The sequence below is a fragment of the Carassius auratus genome, chromosome 27 (genome assembly GCF_003368295.1).
Source record: "Carassius auratus strain Wakin chromosome 27, ASM336829v1, whole genome shotgun sequence".
In the NCBI taxonomy this organism is placed as follows: Eukaryota; Metazoa; Chordata; class Actinopteri; order Cypriniformes; family Cyprinidae; genus Carassius; species Carassius auratus.
The window spans coordinates 14,905,087-14,920,451 of NC_039269.1; the positions used below are offsets into that span (position 1 = coordinate 14,905,087).

The 15,365-nt window shown below is 35.8% G+C and overlaps 1 protein-coding gene across 3 annotated transcripts; it reads left to right on the top strand.

Annotated features, from left to right (window-relative positions):
* Positions 1-2,741: 2,741 nt before the first annotated feature.
* On the top strand, positions 2,742-12,491 carry LOC113045610 (protein FAM131A-like). 3 transcript variants are annotated; one of them, XM_026206081.1, is made up of 5 exons: positions 2,742-4,213; positions 8,057-8,144; positions 8,232-8,417; positions 10,290-10,427; positions 11,442-12,491. In XM_026206081.1, the coding sequence occupies exons 1-5, from the start codon at positions 4,160-4,162 to the stop codon at positions 11,867-11,869; spliced, it is 894 nt and encodes a 297-aa protein (XP_026061866.1). In that variant the 5' UTR covers positions 2,742-4,159; the 3' UTR covers positions 11,870-12,491. The 3 variants fall into 3 exon arrangements, with proteins under 3 accessions (XP_026061866.1, XP_026061865.1, XP_026061867.1); XM_026206080.1 differs by having other exon boundaries at positions 2,757-4,213; positions 10,290-10,433; positions 11,442-12,489; XM_026206082.1 differs by lacking the exon at positions 2,742-4,213 and adding an exon at positions 4,239-4,568 and having other exon boundaries at positions 10,290-10,433; positions 11,442-12,490.
* The last annotated feature ends 2,874 nt before the right edge of the window (positions 12,492-15,365 follow it).

The following is a 15,365-nucleotide window of genomic DNA, read 5'->3' on the forward strand; positions in this document are numbered from 1 at the left end:
GAGTGTTTGAGGGATGTGGGCTCAGTTTATTAATTTTTATTATTATTTTTCACATGCACATTTTGGTATTTTCATCATGGGAAAGGTACAGCGAGTTTTCCCAAAGGAGAAATTCAGTGTTGGTGCTTTAATGCTGTAATAAGTCTTTCTGCCAGGAGAGGGTATGATTTACAGATTGTGACTAAGTTTTGCTCAAATGCCTAATTTCAGCAGTTTTTTTTTTTTTTTTTTTGTGCAGATGGCGAGGTATTCAGCTTTCAAAGTTTAGTTTTAGTATGAAATTTTAAAGATGAGCAGTTTCTGGGCTTGAAACATGGGAAGAAAACTTTTTCCGAAAACTAGCATGTGTAGAGATGTTGCAAAGTAATGACATTTATGCTGACTTGTATTCTGCTATACACTAGGTGTGTGCTACTAATATTTATGGGTCATTCCATAAAATGAGTGCCTTTTTAAAAATGTGATTTTAAATTAAGAATAGTATAGGACAGTGAAAGTGTTAATTGTGTTGGGAACTTGGGACTGATTTAAGATAGATGTGCTTAAAGCAGGCCTTACGGTTCATTATGGGCCTTTTGGTCAGATCATTACACTAAGGTGTTTATTAGAGAATTTAAAGTTGATATTTCACGTGCTGTAGAAAAATCACAGCAATAAGTTGACTAAGTAATCCCCTGCTGACAACTTTATATGGCAAAGTATAAACTACTACTATTGCTGGGTGTTTTTTTTTTTTTTTTTTTTAAATCAATGTGCATATTTGATATTAGAGAATGCAAAACATGAAAACGTTATTGGGTTTTTGTTGAAATGTAAGGTTAGCTTCAAGTCTTCGTTTACAGAAGGAAATATATATGAATATATATATTCATCTTCAATAAATATTTCAACGTGCTTAAGGACACATTGTCAGTAGAGACAACCTAGTGACGGAAGGTAGACCGATCCTCTAACAAGTTATTTTAAACCACAATCCACCCTTGAGACAGGACTAGCTTATTACACTTTTTCCATGTATCACATGCACAGCTGCAGTTATGGTTTCTGCCTGCTGGTGAATTAAAGATTTATTTTCCTCTGAATGTGCTGGATAAAAGAGCAACAGTGTTGCAGCTTCCTGACCTTGAAATGTAGAGGTTTTAATGTCCTTACAAAACGTGGGAAATTGATGGATCATTGGCTGAGACAACAAGACCTCTGTGATCCATATAGGCAAGAGAATACGCTAGATATAAATGGAACCATTTATTCAGAAAATAGCTTACAGGCTTAGGAAGCCTTATGCATGTATTAAGCAGCAGTGTCCATGGTCTGAATGACATGTTTTCCATTGTATTAATTCAGGTGCTACTGACTGGACTAGAAGCCAGCAAATGACACGTTCTTAATCCAGGCAATGCAAATGTACTGAGACAGCCGCATGCCGTGAAGTATGGCAAGCTGGTTAAACATTTACTTTTTAAATATAATTTTTCTGTTAGTAGTTTATTTTTTTTATTACAAGTAGTACACACAAGGTAATTGTGTATATAAGTGTATGTACAAGTTAAATCAATAGTGACTAGTTTTTTTTTTTTGTCTAAGTATTAAATTGGTATCTATTTAGTTAGTCACTAGAAATATAACTTTTTCAAATCTTAAGTGAAGAATAAACAGATGATGTTTCTGTAATCCAGCCTAGTGTGTAAAAGGGGCTTTTCTTTGACTTATTTGCTATTTCAATATATCAGATTTGCAGCTCAGTTTGCATTCCAGATTCTAATATCGGTTACTATTTTACTGTTTTACACATTGTTTATTAGGTAGTATTTTTTTTCTTTAATTGTACATATTCAAATATTTAGTTTAATGCATTCCAATTCTCCTGGTAATAAACAAATTACCTAATATACAGTATTTTTTTCTTCTGATTTTCAATAAGATTAACGTCAAATCCAGGTTTTGATTTTCAAAGATTTTTTTTTCTTTTTTTTTTTTTGCCAAGATGTAATAAATTCAATGAATATTTTTTTTCATATTGAAACTTGAAAATACTCAACATGGTTAATCCACATATGACAGCCTCTGAACTTCAATACTAATCTTACAGGCGCTGGATTAAAAATACATACAATCAGTCATCGCTAATAAATTAATTACAGCAATATAAGAAAATCTCATCAATAACAAGAACATCACATTAGACTATAAAAATTCCAAAATTACCCCCCCCCCCCCCAAAAAAAAAAATGGTTCATTCAAACACGCCCCGTCTATGTCACTATGTGAAAATATTTGCATAATGCCACCCAAATGTTCACACAAAGAAAGAAGGCCTGGTTTCAGGAACAACAGTTAGTGTAGAAGCAGCCATGTCAGGGAGATGCTGTGTTTATCTAGGCGAAAGCAAAGGCACTTTGCTTGGCCTTCTGAAAGTAGATGCATTTAGGAATCTTTAAGATTACTTACAACAGAACAGCAACGCATTTTATGCATGACTGTTTCGTGAAACTTTGAGAGGAGGTAATTCAGACTGCTATAACAATCTGGCTTTTCTGAATCCGCTTCTGTAAGAATGTTTTGTTATTAGTTTAAATATTTGCTACTGACTGTTTAAATGCTGAGCTTTGTGAGTGTGTGTGTGTGAGAGAGATGGTCACATCACAGTGAAGTCAGCTGTTTTAACTGTGGCTTGTGTAATGCAAACACATACAAACTTCACTGTGTCGGTCACGTGGCTCTGTTCCCCTTTCGGGCTTGAACTGATGGTAAAACTAAGGATTTTATTGAAGCTCTTTACATTTATTTTGAAAGATGAAGCTCGTGATTGCGGAAAGATGTGTTACATTTGCTTATTACAAATGCTTGCGGTGTTCAGCCAGTCACAATGCACTGGGTCAGTTGTCCAATCAGAGCAGACTGCGCTTGTCAGAAGGAGGGACTTTGTAGAAAATTGAGTGGCATAGAGGACCTACAATAATGTAGGTTTTTTTTAAATAATGTTTTTTGAGCATTAAAGCATGTCGACATATTCTGTTACAGCAAATAAAAAAAAAAGATCTTGCATATGACCCCGATTAATTGCATTAATAAAAACGCCATATCGCGTTCATAATCGAATGCGACTCATTTGCAGTTATGAACACTGGCTGTGTGTTTCCATCTGAAAGCAGTTGTTGGAGATTAACTATTAATCACAGAACCTGTTTTACTGATGAGATGCGCATGACAATTGCATGTGATTTATCGTGCAGCCCTTAATTTGAGGAAAACTAGGATGCAGGCTGTATTTAAAGTGCCGCCAATACTGTCTAGAGTGCATGTATTGGTGCGCTGTGATTGGTTGAGTGGATATATCGCATTCTGCAGAGAAGGGAGACTCGTGTTTGTCACTGTTTGGAAAGAAAGGGAGAAAACATGGCGGAATATTGGATATCGCATTGTACGTAAAATTAAAAATGTACTTCAATATCGACCAGATACAGTACTGATTTCAGCACACACACAAAGTGCCTTAAATCCTGTCCGAATAAATGGACGATGGCAACAGCAACTTTTATATCAGGGTAGACAGCGGAGCACTTGAGTCAAAAAATAAAAAAAACCTGAAAGAGCAGGTCCAGTGGAGAAAAACATTGACTGATTGTCACATCTCCACCACTGTAAGTTAGATGTGTTTGTGCAGTGTAGAGGTGCTCTCTCTCTCATTGGGAGATGTGACAGAAACTAGTTGTCCAGTCTGGTTCTGTACAAGAAACCATGAACAACCATATTAAGGTCTCAAATACAGGACTCACAACACTATTCTGCTGCTGTGTGAACATGCTAGCGACTGGAGTGGGTAGCATATATGTGTAATTGTGTACTCACTAGTAGTAAGCACTACTAACATTAACGTAGCTGTTAGTTTAAGTTGTAAATGTTAAAGCGGCTTGCCATAGGAAGTTGCACTCATCGCTCAGGCTCTGTACGTGTGAAATAGACTCCTGTGTCTTTAAGAGAGCCGCATTACAGGTGGGATGACGCTGTATGAGAGACTGACTCCGTGTGGTGGGGACGATGCGTGTCGTGGGTTAACAGCACTCGTTTCTGCCCCTGTCTCTGATGCTCAAGATAAGGTGGTGTCTGTTATTCACTGCCGAAGACGGCTCCGCGTTTCTTCACTCCAGAACCAACACTAATGCTGTATCCATGTGCAATGCTTTTAACAGCATTACCCCAACTAAATCTAAAGGTACGTGTGTACTGAGTATCAATGACCAAATGCTCATCGGTTTTCGCTCGCAGAATCAATGTTTTTGGACTGTAATGCATGTGTTATTGCGCTGGTGTTGTTGAGATGGCATTAGGCCGTCACGTACAGCGCGTGAATAACATCAGCGCTCGCCTGTTGCCAGGAGACAAACGCGCGGAGTTCTGCTGCTGTTACACGGTTGTTTCTGAAAATGATCTGCTCGTCAATCACTCAGTCAGTTTGGGGCAGCTGATGGACTTCTTGTGTCCTGTCGTGTCACCCCTCACTTCAGTGATGGGATTCTTTTATTAGGGCCTGATCCATCAACTAGCCGGTTATTTGTGGCATTACCAAGGTACACAGACTGCGTAGAAACAGATGGACATTTCAGATCACCGGTTCTGTATGGAATGATGCCAGTTATTCAGTTTATTTGGGAGAAGAAAAACACAGATTGGGGAAAATCAGTCTAATCGAACCAACCAAATCGTAGCTCTGGTTACAGCTGTACATTTCACAGAGCTGTGTCTGGTGTTGTTTGTGGTCAGTGGGAATTAATGATGCTCGGGGACAGATGGTTCACGGGTTACCTGTTGCTATAACGACCAGCCCTGATATCGCGTTAACTGCATGTGTCGCTTTCACTGACTTGAGCTCAGGTGGCCTGTTTTAGATGCGTTTTCCTTCGCTGTAATATATTTGACCTCACACGGCTTATTGTGTTTATATTATTTTCACACAGACACGCTGCAGCTCATTTCACTGAAATGAATCAAATCTCAGCGCGTGACCTCTTTCCCGCCGTGACAGTTTCTCTACATATTTGTACCTGTTTATAGCGAAATATTTTGTATGTCCTATATGCCATGCTGATTGATTGTATTATTTTTTTATAAGTATCATTTACTCTCATGTTATTTTTATTTTTTTAGGACATTTATCTATAATAAATAACACGATTCTGGACATTTTGTTCGTTTTTTGATAGCACCATGTACTACCATGTTCTATTTAGGACATATACTGTTCTACCACTGTGTTTCTGGACATAAATCAAAGTTGGTTGCTTTCTTTTATTGGAAGTAACATGATTGGAATTAGTTAAATTTGCTTTTAAATTTCTGGCCAATGCTGTGTTTATGGGCACAGTGCCATGCTAATACTATGGTTTTTTAATGCTTGGTTTGGATATCATAGTATGTCACTTTATTATTATTTTTTATTTATTGACAGTAGTACCATATACATTATTTTTCAGAACATGTAAGATTTTATTAATTGTATATGTAATAATAATAATTATTATTATTATTTAAAAAAAAATTGTGCATGTACCATGCTGATGCTGTTTCTGGACATAGTGCCATGGAAATGTAACACTGCTGCTTTTTTGGATGTAGTTCCATAGTAATACCATGTTATTTTAAGTCCATGCTGTATTTTAGCACCATGTTTTTGTGTATGTACCATGTGAATACCATGTTGTAGACATAGTGCCATGGTAATACAAAATAATGTATATATAAAATTGTATTATTTTTATTCTTATTTTATTTATGGAATTAGTGTGGCAATATGTTATTTGTTTTTGTTTTGGACATGGTATGGGTCATGGTATTATCTTGTTTGTTGGTTGGTAGGTAATACCAAATTTTTTGGGCATGCCAAAGTAATTGTTTTATTTTTTATATTTATTTATTTATTTATTTTTGCACATAGTACCATATTAATACCATGTTTTATGTTTAGGATATATAGGCCGAGGTTGGTGGGGGAGAAAAAAAAGCAATCTGCAGGTGTGTCTGAATAGTTTTTGTTTGTTCTGCAGCTCTTCTTGGAAGGCGTCAGCTGATTGGTGTGATGAGTAGGGTGTGTGTTACTCAATACCATGGTATTGAATCCTTACCATTTCAAAGTAACATGGTATTAGCATATTATACCAGGGTAATGAACAAAATGATTCTCAAATCGTCTGGTTTAGGCTTAATTGACCTCATTACGATCACCATGGCCCATGTCTGTCTCTCTCAGCTGTGACAGCTAACCCCAAATCACGCAGAAATATTTGACCCACATACGGCACTGAAACATGGCAGGCAGCTGGTGCGGCTGCAGTCTTCTTCAGGAGCAGCTTTTTCTTATGAGCTTTAGAGGGCAATCTGATTTAAGCATATCTACCTGCGGCCTACACTTCAACGTCAAGCATGTGTTTGTCTGAACCACCTGTGTGATTTGGTTTTTGGAGGGATATAGCTTAAATGCTGCATTTCATGTATGACACAGTGGCCTACGTTTGTTTTGGTGGTTTACGAATACTTCACTTCAACTTATTATTTGGAAATAGAACCTGGATCTGTGTTTCTGAACGCTTTGCAGTACAAGGACTACAAATAGTCACTTCATCACTCATTAGAGACGTCAGTTCTCTTTTTAAACCGATGGATGTCACTTGTCAGTTCAGATTTCTGTCATGTAACACATTAATGTCAAATGCCAGAGGTCATTAGCCCCCAGCTGTGGCCAGACTTTTTATCATCATCTTGAGGGCTGCAGGCTTATATTATCTGACGTGGCAGTGAATGCTGTTTGCAAATTAACAAGCAACAGGAAGAGGCTTGATTGGCCAAATATGTCTGAGCCATAAGCTGCTTTGATTATTAATGCCACAGTGTGGCGGATCTCTCACAGATCCATTTGAGCAACCCGTGCAACTAACATATGCTTCGACTTGGATGAGTGCAAGTGAATTGTCAAAGGGTTAATTGTGGATTTGGCATCTGTTTCTGAGGTGGAGCTTGAGTCAGCACTGGCTTTAGAGCGTTTACCTCATGTAGAGCTCTTGTAGTTTGGTACTTGTTTGTTGACTGGAAAAATCAATGTTTGCGATGCGTCCATTCATACAGCAAGAGAAACGTGTCAGGGGATGTCATAAGGTAAGAGAACTAATTAGTGATTGGCCGTTAATTCCTTAGCCGTGTTGTCAATGATTCCATACCAGGAATCAAACTGCGCACACACCGCAGTGGATATTTAAACAGGTTATAGGGGACACTTTGAATAACATTCATAGATGGATCTGTTTGATATGTAGTGAATTTGATCACCTACTGTAATGATATATATATAGTTGCTTTTGGTGTTTAGTTATTCACACAATGGCAGTGATTGATTTTGTTGATTGCTTTTGTTTTGCTTTTGAATATTCACAATATAGACTGGCCTAATAAATGTCATGTGACGTAGTTTGCCATCCATGCTTCTGAATTTGGAGACTAGTCAATTAAACCACGTATGAGATGAATAATTCTGAAAGCTACTAAACACTGATGATGTATTTTAAAACCTGGAAAATGTTGCCCACATTTAAAATCATAAGATATGGTTTAATAGCTGTGATGTTGTTGAGATCAAATCTTCAGTTCATTTTAAAAATAAAGCTTAAACATAAACCCAACCAGGAAATAAAACGGTTCTCAAATAAGAATGTGTCCTATTCTGTGAATTCCTAAAACATTGGTGCCTCATTTTTTAAAGCAGTCAATGCAAATTGAGAAAGAAATCAATAAAATCTGTGTGAAAATATTCAGAGGTAACCCTCTTTGTAATCATTAACATTTTCATAAGTAACTGTTTTTTAATTACACATTTGTTCTCAGTAACTGTAACAGATTAGTTATGTTTATTTTGTAATTAAATGATGCAATTCTGTTAAATGTAACCAGTTACTCCCCAACACTGTTGGTTACTAATGACTACATCATTTTAAATTGCTTCTTTCCATGAAGTTATAATATTTGCACAGTCCCAAAGAAGTACATTTTGTCTTTGAACTTGCTTTTCCAGGTTGACGACCCTACTGATATGCTCCCCAAGTCAAGAAAAGCCCTTAGCATCCAGGAAATTGCAGCTCTGGCCAGATCATCATTTAATGGTAAGGGTTTAAACACCTGTAGCATCATCATGGGCACTAATGCATGTTAGCAACACACAGAGTTAATCAGTGTGTTTCCCCCACCAGGCATCTCACAGGTGGTGAAGGATCACGTCACCAAACCCACGGCCATGGCTCAGGGTCGGGTGGCTCATCTGATCGAGTGGAAGGGCTGGTCTAAGCCCTTAGACCCTCCATCTGCTACACTGCAGTCCCACTTTAACTCCTACTCCCATCTCAGCGAGGGTGAGCAGGAGGCCCGCTTTGCAGCAGGTGGGTGTCTCCTTCCACCCTGTTATACAGCTGTGAATCGCTCACTGCTGAAGAGAAGAAGCGTGAAGGAGATAACTGTCGATGTACAAACATTACTAATGCCTGGGAGTTTATATATGGTCTGTTGTCAAATAATGTGGACATGAAATTAATTTTTGATTCATTCATTCGTGTAAAATTGTGCATGAATGTATAAGGTAATCTGTATATTTCTGGTTTTCATTTATTTTAAGAGTTTCACGTTTTACTATTACTAATAGTAATAATCAACTAATGTGTGGTCAAAAACTGCATTCATAGTAGTAGTAACGATCACAAAACCTTTTTAAAAATTTTAATACATTTTGTAACTAATAACCACTGGAAATAATCACTGGAATTAATTATATCTGTCTATCTGTCTGTCTGTCTGTATATCTATCTATCTATCTATCTATCTATCTATCTATCTGTCTGTCTGTCTGTCTGTCTGTCTGTCTGTCTATCTCTCTCTCGCTATCCATCATCTATCTATCAATCTGTCTGTCTGTCTATATATCTCTCTATCTATCTATCATCTGTCTGTCTGTCTATCTCTCTCTATCCATCATCTATCTATCTATCTATCTATCTGTCTGTCTGTCTGTCTGTCTGTCTGTATATCTATCTATCTATCTATCTATCTATCTATCTATCTATCTATCTGTCTGTCTGTCTGTCTGTCTATCTCTCTCTCGCTATCCATCATCTATCTATCAATCTGTCTGTCTGTCTGTCTATCTCTCTCTCGCTATCCATCATCTATCTATCAATCTGTCTGTCTGTCTATATATCTCTCTATCTATCTATCATCTGTCTGTCTGTCTATCTCTCTCTATCCATCATCTATCTATCTATCTATCTGTCTGTCTATCTATCATCTGTCTATATTTCAATCATCTGTCTATCTATCTATCTATCTATCTATCTATCTATCTATCTATCTATCTATCTATCTATCTATCTGTCTGTCTGTCTGTCTGTCTGTCTGTCTATCTATCTGTCTATATATCAATCATCTGTCTGTCTATCTATCTATCTATCTATCTGTGTCTATCTCTCTATCTATCTATCTGTCTGTCTGTCTGTCTGTCTGTCTATCATCTGTCTGTCTGTCTATCTCTCTATCCATCATCTATCTCTCTCTCTATCCATCATTTATTTGTCTGTCTGTCTGTCTGTCTGTCTGTCTGTCTGTCTATCTATCTATCTATCTATCTATCTATCTATCTATCTATCTATCTGTCTGTCTGTCTGTCTGTCTGTCTGTCTGTCTGTCTGTCTGTCTGTCTGTCTGTCTGTCTGTCTGTCTGTCATCTTTTAAAAGTTAAAAAATGTCCTTATTACTGTAGTATTTATTTGGACTATTATTTGAACATTGATGTTGTACTGAATATAATGAACATAAATATATAATGTAACAATAAGGATTTTATCAAGTGTCGGTCAGCTTTAGGCCGTGATGATGTGCCAGCTGAAGGCTTTCAGACTCAGCAGATGGTGTTAAATCAGATCACAGTCACACTTCTACACCTGCTGAAACTGCATGTCAGTTTACTTCACTGCCGTCTTCTGGCTCTCCTCCTTTGACTCGACTTTTTCCCGGCAGCGTTTATACTCTGCTTCATGTTTGGCTGTCATCACTTTCCTGACTGCAGTAAATGTGGCTGCTGAGTTGGCGTGCATTAAACTCTCAACAGCAGAGCTTTTTCAATCAGAACAAAAGCATCACGAGTAAACTTCTACGTCATCACTGTGTCGAAAGAGATTGTGTTGCACTGCCTTCTGTTTAATTAGCGTCATTGTGTAAACTCCAGGGTCATTCGATACGATTCTTTTTTCTTTTTTTTTTAGGTGTGGCCGAGCAGTTTGCCATTGCAGAGGCGAAGCTTCGTGCCTGGACCTCTGTAGATGAAGAGGAGATGGACGAAGAGTCCTATGAAGAGGATCCTCCTCTAAATGACGAGCCAATCACAACAACTCTGAGCTCAGGCGAGCGTGAGTGCTCACACACACCATAAACAGTATTTAAGCCACAAATAAAAACATATGAATTAATTTGAGGGACGAGTAGCATACATTAATGTTCAAAAACTTGAAATTGAGTGTAGATCAAAAGTGACCGTAAATAAATACATTTATAGTGTTACAAAAGATTTTCACTTGAAAAAAATCCTGCTCTTTTGAACTTTTTATTCATCAAATAATTTAGTTTCTAAAAATATATTAGGTAGTACAACATAGTATGAGCATGCCATTATAATAAGAAGAAATATTTTCTTGAGCACCATATCAGCATAAGAGAATGGCTGCTGAAAATTCTGAAAAATTACATCTTAATATATATTAAAATTTAAAACAGTTATTTTACATTTTAATGACATTTCACAATAATACTGTTATTGCTTTAATTTAGATCAAATAAATACAGCCTTGGTGAGCATAAGAGTAAAAAAAAACATATTTGAAAATATAATACACACACTTACATTTCAGAATATAGAATATAGAACTAGAAATCTATTGTTTAAAATGAAAACAAAATAATTTTTGACACTCTCTGGTTGTTATACTTGAACTTAATTGAATAAATGATCTCAAAACCAGTTTGTTAAAAAAAAAAACAACTGAAAAAGTGCTCTTAAAGGCGGAATCACTTCTCGCATTATGTATTTTCAGATGCCACTTGGTTTGATATTTTGTATGTAGTGCAGAGACATTCAAACATTTTGATTCGGAAGTGTTCAGATACATTTTGTGGACCCTGTATATTGGCATTTTTCTTGTCACAGTGCGTGTCTTTTTATGTGGAACATCAGCAATTTAGTTTTCTCGTTCATCTTTTCTGCTCTTTATCATATGCCTTTTCTCTTGTGTTTTCTGCTCGTCTAAATGCGCTCCTTTTTCCGTACCATTTGTGCTTCATGTCATCTTTCTGTCTGTGTCCATCTTCTGCCCTCTCTGACCTGTATCTATAGGTATTCTTACACTTTGCTCCTCCCTCAGACCCTGTATCATCCAATCAAAGCAGCCCAGTGCCAAGCCAGACAGACACGGCTGAAATCAGTCTGTCAGACCCCGACGAGCCGCTCATCTCAGAAGAAGTGCCACCACACGCCCAAGAACTCCAGCTTTCAGAAGGAGAGGGCGACAGGGCCACATGTGGGCTTCACAAACCAGAGCGCAGGCCTTTGTGGAGCAAGGGAGACTCCTGCTACTACTCCACCTCCTACTCCGAGTCTGGCCTTTCACCTGAGGACCAAGAAGAGGAGGACGGAAGAGAGGTGGAGGAAGGGGAGGACAACGTCTTTCAGGAAGTCATCCGCTGGTACAGACACTGCCGGAGCATCTCTGATACCTTTGGAGCTGTGTCTTTTGATGATGATGAGGAGGAGGAAGAGGAGGAGGAACAGGAAGACGGTTCCAAGCAGTGACGCTGTGCTCTCGCTCGCCCTTTTGTCTCGGTCCCTTCGTAGTAACCCTTCTGTGAAGTGTTTGTCCAGTCTGTTATGCATTCAGAGACAACCACTTGTTTTTCTCCGCCATACTTTTAAAGGGATACTTCACCTAAAAACGAAAATTCTGTCATCATTATTGCTCCCTCTTGTCTTTCAGAATTTTTTTTAACTTCTTTCTTCTGTGGTACACAAATAATGGCAAAAATCAGGGTTATTACAGTTAACTGAAGCAGAAGCTAAAGTTAAAACCATTTTAAAAATATATATGGTTTCTATATACAGTAAACACTTTGATATATTTCAGGTTTTTGCCAAGGTTTACCTTAATGTACTAAAAAAAACATAAAACCTTAAAATTAAGAAAATTAAATTAAAAAAATACTAAAAATTATCAGGAAAAAAATAAAAAAATGGCAAAAACTCAACAGCATCATTAGAACCATAGGCTAAAATTAAAATGAAAGTCAATGGAAAATATTAAATGAAATATAAAACTGATTTAAAAATCTTATTAAAAACTACAGTATAATAGTATCACTTTGATACAAAAATTTGCAAGCCAGTGTTATTTTAGTATCATTGACATACTGTTATAGTTTTGTTAATTTTTGATAATTTTATATTAAAGTTTTATCAATTTTGTTGCTTTTGTCCTTTTTAAAAAAAAAAATGTACATATAGTTTTTCGGTTGCATTTTATTTAGTTAATTTTACTATTTTACAAAATTTTAAGAAAATGAGAAATTTTAACTCTGTAGCTTTCTAAAATAAAATAAGTATTTTGTTTGATATTTTATTACATTTCAGTTAGTTTATTTCAAGAAATGATATATTTTTTCCAATATGGTTTTAGTTTTATTTAACAATAATAACTCTGATTCAAGCTGCTCTTTTCCAAACAGTGAAAATGAATGCAAACAAGAAGCAAGAATTTCAGGACGACTTAAATTGTAGCCACACAAATGATAGTACGGCTTCAGAACACTAAAAATATAGCGCATAACTCATGTGGACCACTTATGATACTTTAATGGTGCTTATATAAAGTTTCTCTTTCATTTCCATTTTAAACTTTCATTGTATAGAAAAGAGCAGCATGAACAACATCCATTTGGATAACTGAAAGAGTTAATTGACCCCCCCTCCCCAAAAAAAAAAAAAAAAAACGTTTGGAACGACATGAGGGTGAGTAATTAATGACAGAATTTTTGGGTGAATTAACCTTTAGACAAGATTTCCATTTTCCAACTCTATTCCTGCTTCCTCTTGATGTTCTTCATTTGAAATGAGCATTCAAGAAAACACAGTACTGTTTCCTCATTCAAGCAGTGAGTTGGACGATAGTGACATTATGACTGCAGTATCCAGTGAAATGCAGACGCGATGCTCATTACCTGCGCTCTCGGTTTATTCACGACACAGCAAGAGACTGGAAAATCCCTGTGAGGAACATGCTTTCAAATGTTTTCCTTCTGTGACTGTTCAAAAGTGACGTAATGCTCATAGTAATATGTTGTTAATACTTCAGGAATGGGATTTTGTTGGGGTTTTGATGTCACGCTGCAAGTGCGTGTGTGTCTCGGCTTGCTCCAGAAGGGTTGAGGTGCAGGAGGGTTCTGCTTTGATGGAGCATTGTAATTATGAATAGAATGTGCCTGTTATTATGATCACTGTGTGATGTATATTACCAAACTATGGAAGCCTATTTCAGATGCATTATATAATCAGGCTTTGGTATATCATCATGACATAAAATCTCATAATCTTGTGTAATAATTATGACAGTCATATTAATAAAATGAAATGTTTAACTTATGACAGTCATACCTATGAAATAAAAAAAAAATGACAAAGTTATTTATGAGACATAGTCGGAATTATGAGAATGTCATGAGTCAAAATTATGACATACAAAGTTGTATTTATAAGAGGAAAAGTCTAAATTATAAGTCAAATATGAGTCATACCTATACGACATTGCATTTAACAAAAGGGTCAAATTCTGACAAAAATATTTGAAATTATGACTTGCTAAATTAAATTGGGGAAAAAAAATCTAAATTATTAGGTAAAAAGTTGTAATTGTGACATTTATGAGATAAAAAGAAAATTGTTGTCATAATTTGGCTTGTTTACATTTTATTTCATAATTTCAACTTTTTATTTCACAATTGGCCGTTTCAGAATTATGACTTGTCTCATAATTCAGCATTTTTTATCTCATAATTCAGCCTTTTTATTTCATAATCGTCTGTTTCAGAATTCAGACTTTTCATAATTCAGCATTTTTTCTCATAATTGAGCATTTTTATTTCAGAATTTTCCATATCAGAATTCTGACTTATCTCATAATTCAGCATTTTTTATCTCACAATTCAGCCTTTTTATCTCATAATTTCAACTTTTTATTTCATAATTGTGTATTTCAGATTTCTGACTTTTATGTCATAATTAAGCCTTTTTATCTCATAATTTCAACTTTTTATTTCATAATTGTGTATTTCAGATTTCTGACTTTTTTCTCATAATTAAGCCTTTTTATCTCATAATTTAAACGTTTTATTTTAGAGTAGTCCATTTCAGAATTTCTGACTTTTTATTTAATTATTCAGCGGTTTTATCTCATAATTACAACTTTTTTATTTCATAATTGTCAATTTAAGAATTCTGACTTTTTATCTCATAATTATGACTTCCACGATAATTATTACTTTTCATTTCATGGTTGCCCATGTGTATTTTTTCTCTCTTTTGTGGCAGAAATAGGCTTCCATACCAAATTGAGTGAGAATCCTCTTACCACGTTTGTTTCTCTCTGTTCTGCTATCTATTTCCTCCCTCTCTGCACTTAGATGTTTGATTTGTGTTTGGCTGCTGAATGAACAGGTTTTTTGAAGCTACTAGTTAATAACCTTGACATGCAGCTAGTGTAAAACAGTAGACAGAATGTGTATGTTGCCTTTCCAGACTGCATGCAGTGTAAATTCATAAACAGCCACGTTTGTCATCATTATCCTCAATATGAACCGGTAATGTCATGATGTTCATTGATGTGAATGTGCGAATCCGCCTACAAAAAAGTTTATTTTTATTTTTTATTATTGTTTGTACAGAAAATGTCAGAGGTCAAATTTATGATTGCATTAAAGTTATGTGTATATTCATGTTTCACTGTGTCATATGCAAACCTTAAATTTCAAAAACACAATTTCTTGAGTATTTTTGTTAGGTTTTACAACAGAAATATCATCCCCAAGTTTTACATAGGAAGAAAAATGACACTAAGATGTGAGTATAGATTGATATTTTTGGAAAGCATAGATCTTAAAAAAAAATTCTCAATTACTTTATGGGTAGATTTTTTTAGGGTGTTTTTTTTTCTATATATATTTGACCAGAAAACAAGACAAAAATAATTGAATAATAATAATTCCAGTATTTCCCACAAAAAATGAGTTGCATAAAACAGAAA